The sequence below is a fragment of the Podarcis melisellensis genome (genome assembly GCF_964234715.1).
Source record: "Podarcis melisellensis genome assembly, chromosome: 4".
In the NCBI taxonomy this organism is placed as follows: domain Eukaryota; kingdom Metazoa; phylum Chordata; class Lepidosauria; order Squamata; family Lacertidae; genus Podarcis; species Podarcis melisellensis.
In genome coordinates, this window is record NC_138531.1 from 30,883,952 (window position 1) to 30,905,931 (window position 21,980).

Genomic DNA, 21,980 nt, shown 5'->3' on the forward strand with positions numbered 1-21,980 from the left:
ATTAATTTGCCATTGACTTAGGCATTAATAGCAGAAGAAACCAGCAGTAAGCTAGCTGAGCAGGAAGAGGAGCCTGAGAAGTTCAGAGAAGCACTAGTGAAATTTGAGACCAGATTTAACTTCCCCGAGGCAGAGAAACTGATAACCTTTTACTCATGCTGCTGCTGGAAGGGCAAGGTTCCTCGGCAGGGATGGCTTTATCTCAGCATCAATCACCTCTGTTTCTATTCCTTCTTTCTCGGCAAGGAATGTAAGTATGAGCCTGCAATAACGCATCTCACTGATTTGTACGCTTGCTTTTCAAACTGCTGACTTGGTTTCCTAAGGAAGAAGTTAAAAGTGTAGTTATTTCATCCTTTGGCTAAATCAAAGATGACCAGCTTTATTTTAAGTAGGCACATTTTCATAAGAGACCATTTATTTGGATTTGTAACCTGCTCTAACTTTGGGAGCTCAGGACAAGAATATAACAGTAGCTGTGCTGGATCAGACCAAAGGCCCATCCAGTCCAGCATTGTGTTCTCACGCTGGTTAACCGGATGCTTATGGGAGCCCACAAAACCCACTTGCAATTCCTAGCAACTGGTATTCAAAAGCATACTGCCTCTGACAGTGAAGATAGAAAATATCTGTAATGGCTAGTAGCCTCCATGCATTTTTCTGATCCTGTTTTTAAAAATGTCAAGCAAATATATTTGTAAAGTCATTATAACGTGATTAAAGCAAAAAAGAATGCTTGTGAATCAAAGAGGAGCATTTCTTTGTACTGGGATGTACACACACTTGTGCACGTGTTTCTGTTCTACACATGTATACACACACAGCAAACCAACAGGGAACTTTCTGCTCATCCTTATAAATTAAGGCTCAGGTTGCATGTGTCACTAGACCAAACTATGGCTTCTCATGAAGACACAAGCTGTGGGTTCCTGGGAAGGAAATTGTGACTGTTTTGCTCTTCTGCTGCTGCACTGCTGTGAGCGAAGGCTTAGTGTGTTGTCTGAATATGGGTTTGTGGTTTGTTTGAATCCAGACAAACCACAAGCTGTGTAAACCAAGAAGGAACCTTGGTTACAGTTCATGGTTAGAAACATTATATTCTTAATTTCCAGTTGTTGTTTTGTAGTTTAAAATGTCCTACATTTAAAGACTTCAGGGGGGGTGGTTAAACTAAAAATATGTGAATACATTTTGTATCTGTTACCAGTGTTTTTTTCTAAAAAAATGTTTAGGGGTACTCTCCTTTTCCTACTCATATTGAAATACTGCCCCTCAATGTGGCCAAACTTAAATGTTTTGGGGTTTGTGTACCCCTGTGTCCCCCCCCCAGAAAAAAGCAGTGTCTGTTACTATCAAAATAAATTAAAAGAATTACCCCAGAAGTCAATATTATATATGATCAGCTGTAATTTCTCCTTCTCAAGTATGTATAGATAAGGGGGGAAACTCACTCTAAATTTGGTGTCTAAAATCAGTATGTTGATTTTAGGACAAGGAGTAGGACTGGTGGTAAGGAAATGGGATCATCTTCCAAGCCTGAGACATAGAATTTCTGGGTTTATATGAAGTGACCTGGGGCTTGCTCATTCTTTTCTAGTTCTAAACTGTTTGTAAAACTCATTTAACTGTATCTCCTAAGTTTTTAAGGTAAGAAACATGACTGCATACATTAAAAAAGCTGATGGTGATTGTAGCCAAATTTGTATGATAGACGTCCCTTGTTTTATCTTACGGCAGCTTTTCACAGACTTGCCACAAAGGATTCATTATCCTTATTAGGCTGAAGAATATAACTTTGTATCATACTGAAGCCTTATGACTATAAGGAATCATGCAATTTGCATTACTCCTCATTAAATCTCCTGAAAGATAAATGAATGCATCCATGGTTTTTGACAGAAGTACAGTTAGTCCTTGCAGATGTTTTGTTCTTTTATCATTTCTCCTCATTGACCAAAGCAGCCTTTCACATTCTAAGCCTACTCTTAACATGAGTTCACCAGAAACAGAATAGATTTTTGTGCAACATTGCAACATCTTTCTGTCCGCATCCATGGCCCGTTTTAGCTTTTTAACTACATTGTATAAAGTTACCTAAAATTCTGCCTACAGGGGCTGCAGATTTAATCGCCATGGAGCCGGGCTAGCGCAGGACATTTTGCCGCTTGAAGCAAAAGCCCCTCGTGCCTTGTCAGTCGCTTCATCAGCTCCCCACCACCTGCTGCCTCCTCCCTTTCCATTGTTGCTGCTTGGAGGCAGCCCAGGGAAGCCCTGGCATGGTGGAGTGGCACACAGTGGTTTGGAGGAGCTTGTGGCAGAGGAGGTGGCACGGCTGCAGAGCGGCATACTAGTCAGGCCTTGATCTGGTGCCTGAGGTGACTGCCACATCGTAAGTGTGCCAGTCCTCCCATGGAGTAATCTGCATATGGCCTGCTTGGATTAATACTGTTTTACTGACTGTTTAGAATAAACGAAAGTGAGGAGAAAATACCCAACCTGAATTTTTACTTCCTTTAGGGAAGCCCTGTTTAGGGACGTTTTAAAGGATTGATGTTTTTATTATGTTTTTAGATATGTTGTAAGCCACCCAGAGTGGCTGGGGAAACCCAGCCAGATGGCCAGGGTATGAATAATAAAATTCTTCTTGTTATTATTGCGGCAATCTTATATATATTTACTTGGAACGAAGTATCACTGAATCCAGCATGAATTTACTTCGAAGAAGATATGTGGAGAAACTGTATGTGTGGGAGACATAAATTGCTGGATTCTGATGTTTACTTCAATAGATCTTTTTGTGTTTCCATGGTGGCAGTAAAACTTATCATTCCCTGGGTTGATGTCCAGAAGTTGGAAAGAACCTCCAATATCTTGATGACTGACATTATCCGCATTACCACTCAAAGTAAAGAACGCGATTTCTCTATGTTCCTTAATATTGATGAAGCATTCAGGATAATGGAACAGTTGGCAGATGTAACTCTCCGCAGGCTACTGGATAATGAGGTCTTTGAACTGGATCCAGGTTTGCAAGATCCTACTCTGATCACCAAGAGGTAAATAAGTGACATCATTTTTGTTGCTTTTTGTTGAAGGGGTCTCATATTTTAAGTAGTATTCCGCCCCCGCCCGCCCCCCCCCTACTACCTTTGTGTCATGAAGTCTAAATAAAGAGCAAATCTATCTGGGAAAGGGCGGGGAACAAAATACAAAAATAACTTCAATCAAGTAAGTCCTGTGACCCTTGTGGTATTATTCAGAACCAGTCACATCTTTAGCATTTCTCTGTAATGCAGGAAGACACACAAGCTTTTTCAGCCCAATGGTCACATTTTTGTTGTGGGCAATCTCCTGGAGGCCACATGCCAGCATTATTGGATTAAAGGGGAGTCTTAATTTCTGCAAGATCTGCGCTGAGTAATGCCTTGTTGTACAACTTCACACTCTGCATTTTTTTTTGAAGCAATAATAACAGTAATAATAATAGTAGTAATTTTTTTATATGCTGCCCATCTCACTAGGTTGCCCCAGCCACTCTGGGCAGTTTCCAACACATTAAAACACAGCAAAACATCAACCATTAAAAAACCTCTCTGTACAGGGCTGCTTTCAGATGTCTTCTAAAAGTCAGATAGTTTTTTAATTCCTTGATATCTGATGGGAGGGAGTTCCACAGGGCGGACGCCACTACTGAGAAAGCCCTCTGCCTGGTTCCCTGTAACCTCACTTCTCACAGTGAGGGAACCGGCAGAAGACCCTTGAAGCTGGACCTCAGTGTGGAGGTAGAAACGCTCCTTCAGGTATGCAGGTCCAAAGCCATTAAGGACTTTAAAGGTCACCAACACTTTGAATTGTGCTTGTAAATGTACTGGGAGCCAGTGTAGATCCTTTAGGCCTTGTGCTATATGGTCCCAGCAGCCACTCCCAGCTGCATTCTGCATTAGTTGTAGTTTCCGAGTCACCTTCAAAGGTAGCTCCGCCAAAGCAAACACATTTTCCCCATTATGTAGTATAATATCTTGCCTTGCCAGTACATTTTCCTTTAAAAAGAAAGAAAGTAAAAGAAAGAAATATATTGAGTTGAATCCAGGCTTGATTTGGCAGAATTCTGCTGATTCCATGCACCCTGGGACAGAAGAATGGGGAGACAATTTTCAGCAGCTCTTCCTTCCCCCAACCCCAGATGCCTCCCCAGATCTACTTTGGGTGGTTTGAAGACCCTTCAGAACAAAGTGGATAAATGGCACATGGATTTGGAGGGGGAAGGAGGGTGCTAGAAAATGGCTCCTCCCACTTCCATCTGCAGCAACCTCCACTGAATCAGGGTCCCATCCACGAATGGAAACAGCGGTTCCATTTGCAGTAGGATATGTCTGGATTTATTCCAGTTGTGTGTTTCCCTGTAGTTCATCATTTGGGAAGAGATGAGATTTCCAGCCAACTTTCGCTAAAGCAGAGCTGGAGAACCTGCGACCCTCCAGAGATCGCTGAACTCCAAACGCCCATCAGCATGACCAATGGACAAGGATGATGGGAATTGTGGTCGATCAAAATCTGGAGGGCCACAGGTTCCCCACCCCTAGGTTAATAAAGGATAATGCTCAGGCAGTGAATTACAGAAGAATTAACCAGCATTTGCTCCCAAAAGCAAAGAGAGATTGAAGTATTACATAACCACAAAAGCTCTTTATTTTAAATGCCCCGAAATGCTTTTAACGTTACCCAGACATAAGATCTTCTTAATATGAGTCTTTTAAAACGTCCTCTTATTAATGGACTCTGTGTGACTGTTTGCCCAGAATGTGGAAAGCACAAAAACGTTGTGCATTATATTTGCTACATATGTGATATTGCTTGTGCATTTTATTTTGCTACATTATGTGATATTGCAACTTATAATGAACATTTTCTGGTTTGAATTGCATGATTGAGCAGCTGCTTTCTTATAATCTTGCCTGGATTTTCTTAGTGTGTATAATTAGTGCAGTAGGCAACCACACTCTAATGAGTCCTGTATTAAAAGCAGCAGTTTGGGGGCGCAGCTGGACTTTCTCCAAAGTCTACCTTTCCCCCTTGAAGTTCTGTGTTCAGAATAAGTTAGAATTGTTTTGCAAATCTGCAGCATGAATTTCTTTGTTTATATGGTATTAAACAAAATGCCATCTTAAACTTCAGAATTCTTTATATGTTACGCTATTTATGTCACATACCTGTGGTTCTTAAACGTTTTAGTACTGAGGATTATTATTCTGTTTTGTTTGCTCTTTGCAGTCCAACACATTTTCTTTCTTTATAGCTATTGTGTGGGACCACACTTAAAGCTTTCAAATTGATTTCTTGCTTAGAAGGAAATTTCAAGCAAAGGTTTACAGAGTGGACGAAGAATTATGGAATTAAGTAAAGTTGCTATAAAGGATTACTTCATTCTGTTGGCCCAACACATTTCCAGCTGCTGCAGCTTTTTCAAAGAGTACAAAAATAAGCACATTCCTTATAATAGAGCAGGTCTCTCTCATATTGAACCACATGAAGTCTTTTTAAAAGCAATGCCTTAAATACAGAGATGTTCACTCCTTGTGTGAGTGGAAGGCACTTCCACTTATGAAATAAGAAGTCTGATTTTTGCTGATTTCCCCTTCCCACCAAAGCCCCTTACACCTCATTCCATGGCGCACTGCAAGTTCCATCACCATCAAGTTTGACTTGAAGAGCAAGGAGAGAGATAATCGCTGCAGCCATGCTGCACTTTAGAAGTCCTATGCGCACCTATGTAGCTGAGCACAAATGGAGGGATAGACCTCCCAACAGATGTAGGGCCCATGTCTTTCTGAAATACTGAGAGCCCAGTGCAAGGCTCTAGTTTGTGTTGTGCTACACTTTAGTTTGTGCTACACTTTAGCCACTCAGCAGTCAATGATATTAAATGTTTTGGTCAGCTATTCTCTGTATTTCCCCCTTGTTCAATGCATACTGCTAATACTGTATTTAAATGCACAAAATAGAATTTTAAAAATGGGAAGTCATCACAACTCTCCCATAAAGTGTAACAAAATCTCTTCATTTACACTGAGCACGAGTGGCATCTAACAGCTCAACTCTGCTATAAAGCCCTAAATTTAAAAAGTACTATATAGGTGTATTTTATACACATATTTAAAGCTTAATATATACTGTGATTGTACAAAGTATACTGTGATATCTGTTGTCTTTCGAAGAACAAGCATTTTAGAAACTATTTTCGTGGGAGAGTAGTTCACCTACCCTTCATATAGATACTGGCAAAGAGGCTTCTACAAAACGAACTGGAGATGTTGTCACTGATTCAACTCTGTTTTGGTCAGAATGGAAAAATATTTTTGTGCTGAGCCAATGCAACACTTAGTCATACTAGCAGATTGTTAGTTGACTTTGTCAGGTGATTTTTTTTCTTGTGAGGAAACTTTGACTGTAAACACAATCTTTTCTTCCTTTGAGTAGTTTTCTGTTGCTTATCTTTAAACAAAATAAAAACTTTCTGACTTGCTTCAGAAGCCCAGCTAGTCTGTTCTAGGGTTGCCATACATCCAAATTTTCCCAGACGTATCTGGAATACTGCAGTTGGCAGCAGTGTCCAGGCAGAAATTGGGGAAATGTCCAGGAAAATCTGGACATATGGCAGCCCATGTCGGCAGTGCTGTTTTTGCCGTTTTTCCATAAAGGTAGCTCAAAAACAGCATTTTTTTTGCTCCCCCCCCAAACTAAACAACTTTGGCAAATCAATCGATCAATCAATCAATCTGTGGATTTTCACTGTTTAAAATATGGCAACCCTATCTGTTCTGGATTTTGAAATGGTTGCAAAACTGTCCTCTGTACTAAGCAAAATGGCCCACCAAGCTGTTTTATTAAGCTGCTGTCACAAATGAAAAAGGCATTCTAAATTCTTAAAACTACTTGAGCAGGGGGAGTTGATGGATTTCTGTTGTCAAATGAAGCACAGATGCCAGAAGGCACTCCTTAGATTCTTTAGCCCACACTTTGCATTCTTTTACTGAAACAGAGAGGGAAGCTATTTCTTCCTTAAAGCGAACTGTTTTGAGGAAAAAAAGAATGTGCTATGAAGAGAACTGTAGAACTTAAGTGATAAGCTGGTATATTCATAGGCACCCATACCATACTTGTGTTGCTTATATAGGGTAAGGGGTTTGTGTGCATACGCATATGTGTCTACTTAATCACATGAGAACCCTTGAGGCAGATTTTGCAGGTGCATGGGGAGAGGAGGTGAAGGGGAACTCTAGTTTCGTGAGCGGAGCGCCCCACTTGCAGCGTTGAATACAACCTGAGGTTATTCAAATCCTGGCTAATAGAAATGGATCTCATTTGCCACTGCAGTAAATATGCCAGTGAGAATCTTCCAAAGGCGGGGAGAAATGTCATTAGCCTGTTGAAGCTGAAGCTTAATGGAAACGGTTTTTAAAAAAACGCTTTTACTCAGGACATGACTCAACAAACAGCAGCTTGCCCTGAATGAGAAAGTGTGCTAATACATGCTGCTCAAATTGTGCCACATCTCTCCTCCCAGAACACTAGGGTGGTGTTAAGTGCCAACCAGCGCTCGTGGTTTATCACTTGCCAAACCAACCACAAAAAGAAGCAAAGATTCATTCTTTGGTAGGAACAAACCATGAGTGCTGGTTCATATGTAATATTAAGCTTCTGGTTTGCTTCTTCTGGGTACATCACGGGGAGAAGGGTGGGGGAAGTGAGATTCGAGCCCTGGTTATCGGCATGCTTTCTTGCTCATGGTAAGGAATCTGTTGTTGAGCCTGTGGCTTACCATGACATGTGAACTGGCCTACTGCAATTTTGTTAAATAAGAAAGCAAATCAAGTTGCTTTAAGTTTCAGCCTTTGAAAAACGTTTTGTTCTGCTGCTTCTTTCAAAAGAGATCTTGAGTTCAGAGCACGGAATGAGTACTTCAGAGCTTTCTTCCGGTTACCAAAGAAGGAAAAGCTGCACGAAGTTGCAGATTGTTCCCTGTGGACTCCCTTTAGCCGCTGTCACACAGTTGGAAGGATGTTTGCCTCAGATAGCTATATCTGTTTTGCTAGCAAAGAAGATGGCTGCTGTAATGTTCTAATTCCACTTGTAGAGGTTAGTCTTTTGTCACTTTTAAAATCCATAATTCTTCTAATGAACCACCTTTCTGCTTACTTAAATGTGAAAACAGTTCTATCTATTTGTTTATCCTAAGCTGTTTAACAACTCATTGCACGTATGCTTCAGGTAATGTTAAGCAGTTATGTGATACTTAACAATCAGTCCAGGGCTGCCAATTAAAAAGTAATTGGCTTCTCTCCACTGAGCAATATTAATCATGGATGTGCAGCTCTATAAAATGTGTTCAAAACAAACTTTGCCACCAGCTAATGTGAAAATGCTGTAGAAATTCTTAATTCAAACCAGTTACACTCTAACCATCTTTAGCCAGTCTGCTATGCTCACAATGAATTTTCCCTACCCTTTCCATGCATGCTTATGTGTTGAAGTGGGATTTCTAAAATCTGCTTGCAGAGATGAAGGTAGGGAGTTCTTCTGGTTTGCACCTTTGGAGTCTGGTAAGCGATCTTGCTTAGATCCTGACACACATAAAGAGCTACTTCAGGCACTCCTGAGTACTTAAGCAAGTGGGTTCTTTCGACCTTTGAGAGGCAGACCCTCGTGCAGAATCAAATTATTTGTCATACTTTTCTGGGTTTTAAAAAAAGGGTTTGCTGTTATGTCTAAAGATCTCTTGGGCAATGGAACCAGTATGATGGTCCTTTGGATGCAGACCTTGGTGTTCCCCATCATCAAGTTTATCACAACCTACCTGAAGAAAAGCATAGACGTTCAAGTTTGTACATTAATTGTTTGTTCTATTTATATCCCACCTTTTATCCAAAGAGCCCAAGGTGGTGTATACAACTTCCCCCCACTCTCCATTTTATCCTCACAACAACCCTGTGAGGTTGAGCAACTGTGACTGGCCCAAGGTTGACCCAGTGAACCTCATGACCCAGTGAGGATTCAAACTCTGGTCTCCTGTGACCTAGGTCTGGTAACTCTAGCCACTACGCCACACTGACTCTCACACTGGTGATGTTAAAGGCAACCAGATCCTCTCTGGTTTACTTCAAAAATAAAAAGCATATTGAGTTAGAGGGGTTCTTGACATGGGAAGAATGTACAGCACAGGATTTTCAAAATAAAAAAAAGTTACCTTAGGTTTTTCTTGTTTCCACCCCTACATTCCCTGACCCATTAACAAACAGCACAGACTTATTTGCTGTTGTTTTTTTCTGTACCTTATACTAGGTTTTCAATTTTATTGGCATTGGGGCAGATCTCTGATGTGAATATATATATTGTGTTCATTTTTTTTAACAGGTGGCTAGTATTGAGAAGATGGAGGACACCAGCCTTCTTCCCAATCCCATCATTATTAGCATAAAAAGCAAGACGGCCTTCCAGTTCATTGAGCTGAAGGACAGAGATGCCCTGGTGGAGAATCTGCTTCTAAGATTAAAGAAAGTCAAGGCTAGCAACGCATCGCTCCGTAGAAATTTGAAAAGCAAAGAGACGGTACTAAATGTCTAACCTGTTCCAGCTGTATGCCCAGTATATTTTGCTAGTACCTTTTAAACTAGAAGAAAGGCTTACTAGTATTAGAAATGGGTTCATTTTTTTAAAGATAAGGTGTAACAAAAAAAAGTTTAAACATGCTCCCTTTCCCGATGTGGCTTCAGAGATAAGAAATGCAGGTCTAGTAGGGAAAAAGCTGGAGGATCACCCCGATTTGTAATCCACTTCTAGCTAGAGGAAAGAGGATGGTATATTTTGAAGATATAAGGAAGAAAAGTTGGTAGTTGCGCTCACGACATCTGCTTAGTCCTGTGTGTGCACTTACCCACTATAGTGCTGTGTGAATTTAAAGCTGTAACACTCCTTAGTTTATATTTTCATCATCTACATAATTAGTTTCACATCTAATTTGCCAAATAGTGTAGAAGAGCAAAAAAGTGTAGTGAGCATAGAGATGGTATGACAGGCTTGCGTTTACTAGAGGATTAAATTCCTTTTACTTGCTATGGATTTTGTGTATGGATTAGAGGCAGTTCATGGGATCTTTTATTAATGTGCTTTCAGCTGGCTTCAGGTGCTTCTTATTCCAAAGCAGAGAAAATAAAGTCAGTTGATAAACAAGTTTAGTAGATGTTTAGTTGTTGTTATTGGATCTACACAATAAAGCTTTCAAACGGATTCTCTTTGTTTCCCCCCCTTTGCTTGTGCAGCAAAATTCTCATTCAACACATGCCGATTATGAACTTGGGAACTTGGGGATAGTAGCTTCACAAAGCAATAACGGGAATGAAAATGACAGCAGCAGTAGACACCTGCTGAATGCAGAGGCCCTGAGTTCAGCATTTCATCCTTCTGGAATAGATGGTCTGGATTTTAGGATGGTATGTAAAACCACCATTTTAGTTATTGGGGACATTTGAATAGCTTGTTCACAGTCTCTCCTTGCATTATCTGACATGCTATTAATATTACATATATTTAGGTACAAGGCAAAAACGTTCCTCTCCCCCCCCCCCAAGCCTTTGGCTAATTAAACAATCTATGGCCTTTTAAATGGGGTGGGTGGGTTATTGCTTCTGTTTGCTACTATGTTATATTTTTGTGGGTTCATATTGTGATCCTCGGATGAAGGGCGGTATAGAAATCTAATTGTTGTTGTTAATGATGATGAACCTTTCATTTTAATTATTATTTGGGAGGTGGCATTCTGAAATTCTTCAAAGAGAAACATCTGTCTGAACTATAGGACTGAGGCCTTCCTTCCTTTGTTTACATTAATGACTTCTTTCCTTTCCTTCTTCAATCTATTCTCCTTAGCCCATTCCTTTGTTTGTAGCATATGTAGTATCTACTTCCTATAGTACATAGGAAAAATGCTATAGGCTCAAGCAAATACCGTCTGTATCTGAGCAAGGACCATTTCTTCATTTTGAAATCAGAGTTGTAGAAACGGTTTTGCAAGTTGTTCCATAGGAATGATTTAATACCTCCTCAAAACAGATGCAGCTTATGTTGAGAATATGATAATGAGTTGTTACAAAAGCTTCTCATTATAGCGCCTTAAAAATGTAGTGTAGGAAATAGTCCCAAGAGACTGTGTGATGCTCTGACTTTTCTTTTGGTGCATTTCATCGTAATTGTATAAGATGGTTTGTGATTGCATAGAAACTGTTTCACAGTCGAAAGCTGCTAAAGTGGTGTATAATAAGATAAAAATAAGAGATAATGCAAATGACTCAGTGAGCTTAAAAAGCAATAAAACAATATCTACAATTGTACAATTATTATTGGATTACATGAGATGTTTAGTTAGTTAAATATTGATATGTTACTGCTGTGTTTTATATAAATTGTTCTTAAGTGTTATATGTTAACTTGTACTTTGTATTTGTAATATTCTGCAGCCTTTTAAATGTGTTTGTGGGAGGGGTGGTTATTGTTTTTTGTTTTACTTGTGCTTTAGTAAAGCAGCTTTACCTTGTATTTGTATCCTGTGAACTGCCCTGAAAGGGTGGTGATGAAGGGCGGAATAATAATAATAATAATAATAATAATAATAATAATAATAATAATAATGATTTCCCCAGCCACTCTGGGGAACATGAGCCACTCTAATGAAACATTAAAAACTTCCCTAAACAGGGCTGCCTTCAGATGTCTTTTAAAAGAAAGATAGTTGCTTATTTCCTTGACATCTGATGGGAGGGTGTTCCACAGGGCAGGCACCAATACAGAGAAGGCCCCCTGCCTGGCTATTGATGATAATAATAATATGTTAGTTTGCCATTGTGAATCTGGTATGGCTGGGATGGAGAACTTGTGGCCCTCCAGTTGTGGTTGGACTTCATGAGCATCTGCATATTCACTTTCCCTGTGCTATTGTACTGAACTGTTTTTTATTGTTCAGAATGATGGCTGTCAGTAGAGCATGAGACTCTTAATCTCAGGGACATAAGTTCAAGCCCCATTGTGGGCAAAAGATTCCCACATTGCAGGGGGTCGGACTAGATGACCCTTGTGATCCCTTCCAACTCTACAATTCTAGGATTTTCCTACATTGATTGTAATTTTGATATTTAAAATTGATGATTTAGCACTTTTTGCCAGCTGTTCTAGACTTCTTGCTAGAAGGAAAAAGCAGGATATAAGTATTAAAGGAAATTAGACATTTCCTAATTTTCTGCTTTCCCTGTTGCATAACTGGATAATGGCTCGCATACAGGCTTTCCAGATAATATTCATATTTGCAGCTGTCTTCCTGCTGCTTTGGAGCGGCATAAATATTGACCAATATACAGGACTGTAATAGCATTCTGTAGTGTATTTTTTGTTGCAATGTCCATCACTACAAACAAATAGCTTTCTCTGAACGAGAGGCTATTCCATTGCATCATGGCTTGTATAAATATGATGGATTTAACATTCCTCTCTTGGCTTTCAGTCTCGGGAGCAAATCAAAGAGAGCCTGTGGAATGATCACTTTGATGAGTATGGCAGAACTGTCTGTATGTTCCGAACAGAAAAAATCAGGAAACTGGTTGCTATGGGAATTCCAGAATCTTTACGAGGCAAACTGTGGCTCTTTTTCTCAGGTGAGAATTCTGTGGTGTGACTTTTCCAAGAAACCTGACCAGGTACAGTGGTACCTCAGGTTACATACGCTTCAGGTTACAGACTCCGCTAACTCAGAAATAGTGCTTCAGGTTAAGAACTTTGCTTCAGGATGAGAACAGAAATTGTGCTCTGGCGGCACGGCAGCAGCAGGAGGCCCCATTAGCTAAAGTGGTGCTTCAGGTTAAGAACAGTTTCAGATTAAGTACGGACCTCCGGAACGAATTAAGTACTTAACCTGAGGTACCACTGTATTTCACCATGGAAAGAAGCAAGTGAGAAAGGGAAATGGGCTAGATTTATGGCCCCATTTAATTTTCTAGTAATGGAAAAGAACCAGGTGATTTGGGTACAGCCCATAGAGAGAGAAATGTTTCGCTGCTAGCTACTTAGGACTATAGGTAATTAAATTATACCCATTTGTTTCATACAAATGGTAGGTAATAAAGGTCTTTATACCAAAATAATAGCCTTTATATCAGTAGACATTGCTGAGATGTTATACTTGGCACAAAAAACTGAAATGAGAAGCTTAAGACTTCCTCTGCCATTTCCTTTCCTACAAGCTAAAAGCAGGACTGTTGGAATAAGATAACAATCTCTGATACAGTGTTTGTGATTCAGATATGCAACATTTGCACGATTAAACCCTTTAAGACAGAGAATCTTATACTGCTGGCCCCATATTTATGTAAATTAGCAAGTTTTACCATATATAGCAAGTTAGGTTATTGAAGTATTTTCAAACTCACATTCCTTCTTCTGCACAGTGTTTCATATTACAAAAATGTAGTTGTGTGTGCCTGAGTAATTTTGATTTAGGAATATGTTTGATATTCAGTATCTAGTTTCACATAGTTGTTCCTTTGACAAATAACATAGTTTTAAGATTATATTTGGATTCATAACTAATTTTCAGTTCATGCTTTTCCTCTTCTTCAGATGCTGCAACAGATTTGTATACCCACCCTGGTTACTATGAAAACTTAGTGGAGGTGTCCATGGGCATGTGTTGCATAGCAACAGAGGAAATAGAACGTGACTTGCATCGCTCGTTACCTGAGCACCCTGCCTTCCAGAGTGAAACGGGCATAGCTGCATTGAGGAGAGTTTTGACAGCTTACGCACACAGAAACCCCAAAATTGGGTACTGCCAGGTAAAGAAAGATCCGTTACGCCACCAATCTGCAGATGAACTCCTTTGAAAATCACAGGCTTCAGCGTGTTAAGGGAGATGCACTAAGGCAGGGGGGTGGTCAGTAGAAAAGGCGACAGCTTCTGTCTCACCATTTCCCCAGTGTCACTTTCCATGTGAATTGTAATTGGACAGCTTACTCTCTGTGCAAGTTAAGATGGATCCACTGTGCTGTGCTTCATTTATTTCTTCTCTTCATTAGCAATGTGGCCATTAGGGAGACTACCTGTGAAATGCCTCTCAGCTTCTGTGAGTTCTTTCTGTTTGTAGGTGGCTTTGAGCAAAGGTTTTTCTCAGCTCTGTATCCTGAGATCAGTTAAATGGAGATGCTAGAAAGCAGCTGTGTTGTTGCTGAACTCTAAGACCCCTCGCCTTGAGGAGACATTTTATCTTGGGTTACAGTTGAGGAGACCCACACCATATTTTTGTCACTTTCAGAAGCTTATAGTGAAAGAGTGAGAACTCAATTCTGGAGCAAGCTTTTGTTGTCTATTTCATTACTCCTACATTGTTGTACAAACACTAAATTAACAGAAGTCCCTCGCTATGTAGGTTGAAAGCTATATCAATAAGTTTTGTGCTCCTAGTGGTGCAGCAATAAAACTGCTAGCACCTTTTCAAAGCTAACCAGGGTCCAGTATGGTTTCAAATTTGATGGGGAAATGTCTGTACATAACCTTTACGTGGGTTATTTAACCTCAGTTCTAATGATTTTATTTTTTTTAAGCTCTCATTACATGTTTTTAAAAGGTGTCGCGGCAACTAAAATTGTCTTCTTTGACTTTCTAACAGTCCATGAATATCTTAGCCTCTGTTTTGTTGCTATATGCCAAAGAGGAAGAAGCATTTTGGTTGCTCGTCGCTGTGTGCGAGAGGATGCTTCCAGATTACTTTAATCACAGGGTGATAGGTGAGAGTCTCCTGTTCGCTTCTTACTCTCTTTACTGATTCCCAGGGAAATAAAACAGTCAACACACTGTATATCAGGGCTTGGGAAACGTTGGTTCTCTAGATGTTGTTGGACTCCAGTCCCCATAGCCAGTGCTCAGGGATAATTGGAGTTTTTGTCCAGCAACAAAAACTGGACAGGTTCCCAACCCCTCCTGTAGATTTTCTATTAACTGAATTTGGTGACATAAACTCTGTTCTATATTAAACCCTTTCTTCTCTTGAAGTTTTTATATGGGCATTGGATTCTTTATACTGGGCACTATAAAAACGGCTCCATGGCTTATTTTTCATAGTTGAGATTAGGTTGCGTATTGTATGTGTAGCGGAGGAAAATACTGTGCTCTGTTTTTATTGCATCAATCCCCTGTTGCCACTTTCTTTTGACAGTCATTTTAGGTAGTACTTACGTTTTATTGCACTTTTTATATTGAAGTGTTAAGTTCTGCCATATTATTATTTCATAGATGCTCCCCAAAGGGAGCACATGCACATGCTTTCCCCACCTCCCCTTTTAAAAAGCTTTGAAACCATTCTATAACTCAGTATTGTGATCTCTTAAGAGGAGGAATGAGGCTTGAATCCATAAAATAATTGTATTAAATTATAAAGCTAAAGGAATTATTTATTTCAACCTTGGCTAACGTTATCTGCTGTGATTTCCAGGTGCTCAGGTAGATCAGTCTATATTCGAAGAGCTAATCAAGGAGCGGCTGCCAGAACTGGCTGAACATATGAAAGACCTTTCCACACTGGCTTCTGTTTCCCTGTCGTGGTTCCTCACTCTCTTTCTCAGTATCATGCCCCTAGAAAGTGCTGTTAATGTTGTCGACTGTTTCTTCTTTGATGGGATCAAAGCCATTTTCCAGTTTGGCTTGGCTATCCTTGAAGCCAATGCTGTAGAACTGTGCAACAGCAAAGATGATGGACATGCCTTGATGATTCTGAGCAGGTATTGTTCTGACTACTATGTATCAGTGCTGCAACGCTAACAATGCTGCTTCTAAAAAAATAAATTGTTTATTTAACAGTAATAAAATGATAGAGAGAAACTTGTTCCGAACATGCTTTTTAGTAGCTATTTTCAAAGAAAAGAACCACATATTCCAGAAACTTGATAAGTCGTTGCTACTTTTAATTTCTTCCCTAAAGCAAAAAAAAAAATTGCAGTTATTGGCTTCATAAAGGGGTATGATCACCTGGGAACAGCTTCTAGGCAGATAACAAGCCTGATCTGGTTGAATAAGGTGCTTATTTAAAAAATGAGAAGTGAAATCTAGGACTGCTTTACACTGAGTGTAACAGAGTGCATTAACAAAAAGTGGATTTAAATGTTTTTTTCTTTATTTCAGGTTCTTAGATCATGTTAAGAATGAGGAAAGCCCTTTGCCCCTGATTGGCAACCAGCATGCCTTTTTCAGTGATGATATAGAGCCCTGTCCTACAACAGAAATAGCAGACCTAATTCGGGATTCTTATGAGGTAACAGTGAAATGGTAGTTGGAAGTTCTGGTTGGAAACTCACTAAGTGTTTAAATATTAGTTTTATGTTGAGTCAAAATACAGATAGCACAACTATGGTGAATATGGTACATGTTCTGATTTAAACATACTATATTATATATTTTAAAATGTACACTGAGATGCAGGCTGAAGCAAAAATCGATTCTTGTATTTCAGAAATTTGGAGACCATTCTGTGGAGCAGATTGAGCATATGCGCTACAAACACAGGATCCGTGTTCTGCAAAGCCATGAAGAAACCACTAAACAGAACGTGGTGAGAATGCTCAAAAGTTAGAATGTTTCATTTATTTTAAAATTGTGCTAGGCACATGCCATAAGCAGGGTTTTCTACAGTGCTCATAGATTGAAACATATGAAAATCTACATAACGATTATTTTGATTTTTAAAAGGAGCAAAATGTGACACCAAAAAATACAGAGCTCTTCAGTATTGTGAATGACACAATCCATATGAAATGTCTCTGCTTTAAAGCTGCAGAAGGAGAGGAGTTAAGCCACTTGAGATTTGTTATTTCTGTTTCTTGTCCAAATGGGAAAGTGCTTCTCTGCCTCACAAATAGGGCAAGGGGACAAAATCTTGGCAGGTGAACTTGGTAGCTCTGGTTGTGGGCAAATTAATCCAGCAAGTGGCAGACACCTTGCTGTAAACTGAAAGGGCTAGGGATCTTGGCACTGGAGGACAGCAATAGATTACGTATCTCTCATTCCCTGTTTTTCTGCCATGTAGGAGAAAGTTGTCGATACTTAGTATTGGGTGGGCAAGAGATGTATAGACAGGAGATGACTTGATAAAACAGGTGTCAGGATTATGATTCTAAAACAAGACAAGAAGGTAACACACAAGAAAGGTAGAATACCTAATCATTCCAGATTTTAACTATACTAAGTTGCTGTGAGAAGTGATATTGCCAGCAGCTATGCCAGGTTGCCACTAGGCTCACTCCTGTTTTCTCTTAAGCTTAGAGTTGTCATCCCGGATGTCTCCATCGCTCCAGAAGACTTGGAAGAACTGTATGGCTTGTTTAAGGTATGCAGAACACTGAAAAAATGCATGTAATCCCAGAAAAGAAAGGTTATATCCTGTGTTAGCCATACTCAGGTCTATCTATAGGTCTGTATCTAAGCTTATGGACAGATATCTTAGAAATCAACCAGACAATCCTGTCTTGCTTACTATTAGTTTTGCTATTTCCTTTTTATCCTTGGTAGCTTTTTCAAGGATGTAAAAAGTGTGTGTGTGTGTGTGTGTGTGTGTGTGTGTGTGTGTGTGTGTGTAGAACCTGCATGCTTTCAGATGTTGTTGGACCCCAAACCCCCATGGTCAATTGTCAGGGATGATAGTTCAACAGCAACTGGTGGGTCAGATTCCCTGCTCCTGTTCTAAACTGCTCCTTTTCCCTGTCAATGTCTTTTTTTTTAAGGTATAGGGTAAGTTGGATGGAGAACACAGGCCCAGAGTGCCATATGCAGCCCTCCTCTGCCCAGCTTTAGCGACTTTCAGCAGGCCATAGCCTGCTCTGCCCCCTTCATAGCTGCTTTTGTGTGGATGGAATGTGCTCTAGGGTGGTGAAAATGCCTCCTACTTGGCTGGATTGCAAGGGGTGCATGTAGAAAACATACTGGAATGTAGTTACTGTGCAAAGGCAAGAGCCAAATTCAGGAGCGCCTGCAGATTCATTGTTTTACGTCTAGATTTTGTAATTGTATCTGGGTCTTTCCCCCTCTAATGTTTCATTCTTTTTAAAAAATTCTCCTTAGAAAGAACATCTAATAAGCTGCTACTGGGAATGGAATAGTGCAGTTGTAATTCAGCGCCACAATCCAAGCAGACCTTATGCAGAGCAATACAGAATTGACTCTCGGCAGTTCACTAACCTGTATAAACTTGTTTCACCCTGGACATGTGGTGAACATACTGAGGTTCTAGCAGAAAGGACATTCCGGCTTTTGGATGAAAACTTGGACCATCTCATTGAATTCAAAGCTTTTGCTGGCTGCTTAGGTAAATACATCTCTAAAGATGCAACTGCCATTGGGAATTTATCAGAAGAGGGTGTGCAGAAGTACACCAGTCAGGATGACCAAATATCATGTGGTGTGCATGTTCCTGGTAATTTGTCTCTTTTTAGGATTCTTCCAGGTCACAAAACTTTTTGTGACACCCTTGCAATGGGTCCTGAGATTTTATGCTGTTGTGTACAAAGAAACAGTGGAAGCTTCAAATATGCTTTTCCACAAGACTTACATTAATTTAACAGTCCTCTTTTTGAATCCCTTAGTGCTTGTGGAACCCTTAAAATCTTAGCCTGGCCAAAGGATAGGCAGTAGCTTCCCTTACAGGTGGCTTAGATTGGTCTTTAAAATCTGCAAGTGTTTTGTTTTTCAGCACGAGGCCTTATTTCTATCTGAAACTCTTGGGAGGCTTTTGAGATGCAAACTGGGGACAATAGGCATTCTTAATCAAGTGCCTTCTAGCCCACAGTTCAGTTATATCAGTGTTTCCCAACCTTTTTTGGGCAAAGGCACACTTGTTTGATGAAAAAAATCTCGAGGCACACCACCATTACAGCCCCGTGACGTCAGCGCGCAGCGTCGCGCCGGGAGGGATGCACGAAAGTGTAAGTTTCAATTTTTTTCCCCTCCCCTCCTGTGTAAAGGGGAATGCACTCTGCTAAGTAAAGGCACTTGCCACAGCAGCGTCAACGTCACAGCACCCACCGGCACCCAAGAGAGAAGGGGTCTCAGCAGCCCTTTTGCCAGGAAGAGGAGCAAGAACGAGAGGAGGAGGAGGAAGAGGAAGAGGAAGAGAGTCCCCCCCCAAAAAACATTCTCCTTTTGATCTTCCTTATTTGCAATTCCTCATTGCAAAACAGCGGTTGATATAGAGCTGATTTTTTTGTTATTACAGTCCCCACCCCCTCACCTAGAAAAAAACCCCCTGTCAATTTTATTATTATCATTATTATTATTATTCCCCGCCACTCTGGGAGGCTGAAGCCCTTTAAGGCTTCCTTCTGTCCACTCTCTGTGAATTACCTGCCCGGAGCGGGTTTCGGGGGGGGGGCGCTGCTGCCGGTGTCCTCCCCGTCGAGTCTCGCCTTGCCCGGCGCGTGGCGGCCGCCCTTTCCCACACTCTGCCGGCTGCGCTGCCAAGCGGCTCGGCCTGTCAGCGTTACCGGGCTCGGCGGGCGGTAATTCCCGAAGAAAGCCGGCGCTTGAAGAGCTGGCAAGCCCCCATTTGCATGTCTGTTTTCCGCAGCCCTTGGAGAGGATTAAGTTCCCTCCTTCCTGCCGGGGAACCTCCAAGCTTTGGGGGTGGGGGGGGAGGAGGCAGCAAAGCGAGGCAGGAAGGAGAGCGCGGCTTGGCTGGGTGAGCTTTGGCAGGGGCAGGGAATGAGAGCCGCGAGGCGGGCGCTGCGGGCGGAAGCGCTGCCCGCCGAGCTCGCAGGCAGCCAGGCAGGCAGACGGCGAGAGCCCCGCGCTGGGCGACCTCTCCTCGCCGTCGCCGCCCCGCCTCTCGCCGCCCGACTCGCCCGCCTCCCTCCCACGGAGGTAGGCTGGTGTGCCGTGGGAGGGAGGCGGGCGAGTCGGGCGGCGAGCACACGCGGGGCGGCGAGCGAGCTCCCTCCCACATCCCATCGCCGCTCGCTTCGGCCGGCCTACTGGGCTGTCGCAGGCGGAAGGCCTGCGCATGCGCGAGGTTTTCGCGCCTTCCTCCAGTAGGCCGGCCGAAGCGAGCGGCGATGGGATGTGGGAGGGAGCTCCCTCGCCGCCCCGCGTGTGCTCGCCACCGCCACCCCGCCTCTCGCCGCCCGACTCGCCCGCCTCCCTCCCACAGAACACAAGGCAACGTTCCGCGGCACACTAGTGTGCCGCGGAACACCGGTTGGGAAACACTGAGTTATATGACTTTTGATATTTACACAAGTGTCAAGCGTGTAGATTAGGTTCTAAACCAAATTGTCTGCAGATACTATGATGGTTTTTCACATAAAGAGTTTTATTCCTTCGTACTTCAAGTGTGAAGGTCAAGCCTCTGATACTTTCTTCCTCACACAGATATTATGTACAATGGAGAAATGAATGAAAAGATAAAACTGTTGTACAAGCTGCACATTCCTCCTGGTAAGAATCTTACAGGATCCCCCTCCCTTTTCGTACTGCTTGCATCATCCTATTTTTGTTAAATTATGGAAAGCCAGTGTGTTTAAAGTGCAGTTGTATACGTAGTGACTCAGCTTTCATATCCTGCAGTTTCTTCCTGCAGCACCACTTGCCCTCCCTTTATATGAACCAGTAACATTCTTCCTGTAACAGGCTGTTCATGGTGGGTCCAAAATGTACGAAGTGAGGCTTTTGAGCCTCTCCCTCAGCCCTAGGGGCCACAAGTGAAAACAAGGGAAAATGTAGGAACCCACAAGGAACTGTTACGCCCAAAATAAACATTCTGTGATCATCAATGGTCTTTTTTGTAGCCCTCACAGAAAAAGACAGGGACAGCCAATCACCACTGAAGAATCCTTTGTTGTCAACTTCAAGGCCGCTAGTAATTGGAAAATCAAATGGTAAGTGATCTGGTTTGCAAATGGGTATCTGCTTCCCCCTACCCTGCCCCAACTTAGCATATGAAATTCATTGCCTGTGTCAATGACCACCACCTTGGATGGTTTATAAAAGGGCTTAAAACAAAAGCAAACTGCCAGTGACGGATGCCTATATCCTACACATGATATCTGCAGGTTCAGAGGCAGTGAGCCACTGAGCTTGTTCCTGGAGAATCTATTTCCCTCACGTCCTGTATTTGAGCTTCACAACAGGCATCTGGCTGGCCACTGTAGGAAACAGGATGTTAGACTAGACTTTGGTCCGATTCACCAGAGCTCCCTAAATTCATTTTATTTACATTTTCCTTCCTCCTTTGTTGAAATGAATTGTAATGTCATTTATATCCTGCTCTCCAGGTGACACCATAGATTATCAGAAACAATTGAAGCAGATGCTGAAGGACTTAGCCAAAGAAAAAGATGCCAAGGCTGAAAAAGAGCTACCAAAAATGTGCCAGGTAAGACACGATGAGATGTTAAGATGCATTCTCAGAGTTTTGACAATATAAGCATCTATTGGTCTGCCTAAGCTACTTCTGCATTTGGTCGCCTATCATTATACTCATGAAAATGCTCAACGCTCAAGGGAAGTTGGCTTATTTGGACAAAATGTATATTCAGGGATGGGAAACCTGTTGACAAACATCTGGCAGTGTGTGGAGACAGTTAAAACTACTTTATTTTTCGCTCTATAGGACACACTTTTTCCCCTCCAAAAATGAAGGGGAAATGTGTGTGCGTCCTATGGAACGAATGCTGGGGGAAGCAGGCAGGAAAAGCCCCCAAAAGCCGCACACAAGCTCCGTGTGGCTCTTGCGGGCTTTTCCCCAGGAGGGACAAGGGACTGACGCGGCCAGTCAGTCCCTTATCCCTCCTCATAGAAAAGCCCACAGGAGCCGTGCACTCCTTAAAGAGCCGGGAGAGGGTCGCGGGGCTAAAGAAGCCATAGCCCTGGGCTTCCCCGGCAGCCCCGAGAAGCTCACGGAGCAA

At 41.7% G+C, this 21,980-nt stretch overlaps 1 protein-coding gene across 2 annotated transcripts in view; it reads left to right on the forward strand.

The window, feature by feature from the left end:
• TBC1D8 (TBC1 domain family member 8) overlaps nucleotides 1-21,980 on the forward strand; it is a 46,601-nt gene that overhangs the window by 22,484 nt on the left and 2,137 nt on the right. For both annotated transcript variants that reach the window (XM_081908872.1, XM_081908873.1), the window contains exons 4-19: nucleotides 22-250; nucleotides 2,816-3,056; nucleotides 7,929-8,136; nucleotides 9,412-9,606; nucleotides 10,317-10,487; nucleotides 12,548-12,698; nucleotides 13,660-13,874; nucleotides 14,705-14,822; nucleotides 15,527-15,812; nucleotides 16,213-16,342; nucleotides 16,541-16,639; nucleotides 17,345-17,413; nucleotides 18,145-18,388; nucleotides 20,446-20,511; nucleotides 20,862-20,951; nucleotides 21,348-21,448. In XM_081908872.1, the coding sequence (XP_081764998.1) occupies nucleotides 22-250; nucleotides 2,816-3,056; nucleotides 7,929-8,136; nucleotides 9,412-9,606; nucleotides 10,317-10,487; nucleotides 12,548-12,698; nucleotides 13,660-13,874; nucleotides 14,705-14,822; nucleotides 15,527-15,812; nucleotides 16,213-16,342; nucleotides 16,541-16,639; nucleotides 17,345-17,413; nucleotides 18,145-18,388; nucleotides 20,446-20,511; nucleotides 20,862-20,951; nucleotides 21,348-21,448 (2,613 nt within the window). The remainder of the gene's footprint in view (nucleotides 1-21; nucleotides 251-2,815; nucleotides 3,057-7,928; nucleotides 8,137-9,411; nucleotides 9,607-10,316; nucleotides 10,488-12,547; nucleotides 12,699-13,659; nucleotides 13,875-14,704; nucleotides 14,823-15,526; nucleotides 15,813-16,212; nucleotides 16,343-16,540; nucleotides 16,640-17,344; nucleotides 17,414-18,144; nucleotides 18,389-20,445; nucleotides 20,512-20,861; nucleotides 20,952-21,347; nucleotides 21,449-21,980) is intronic.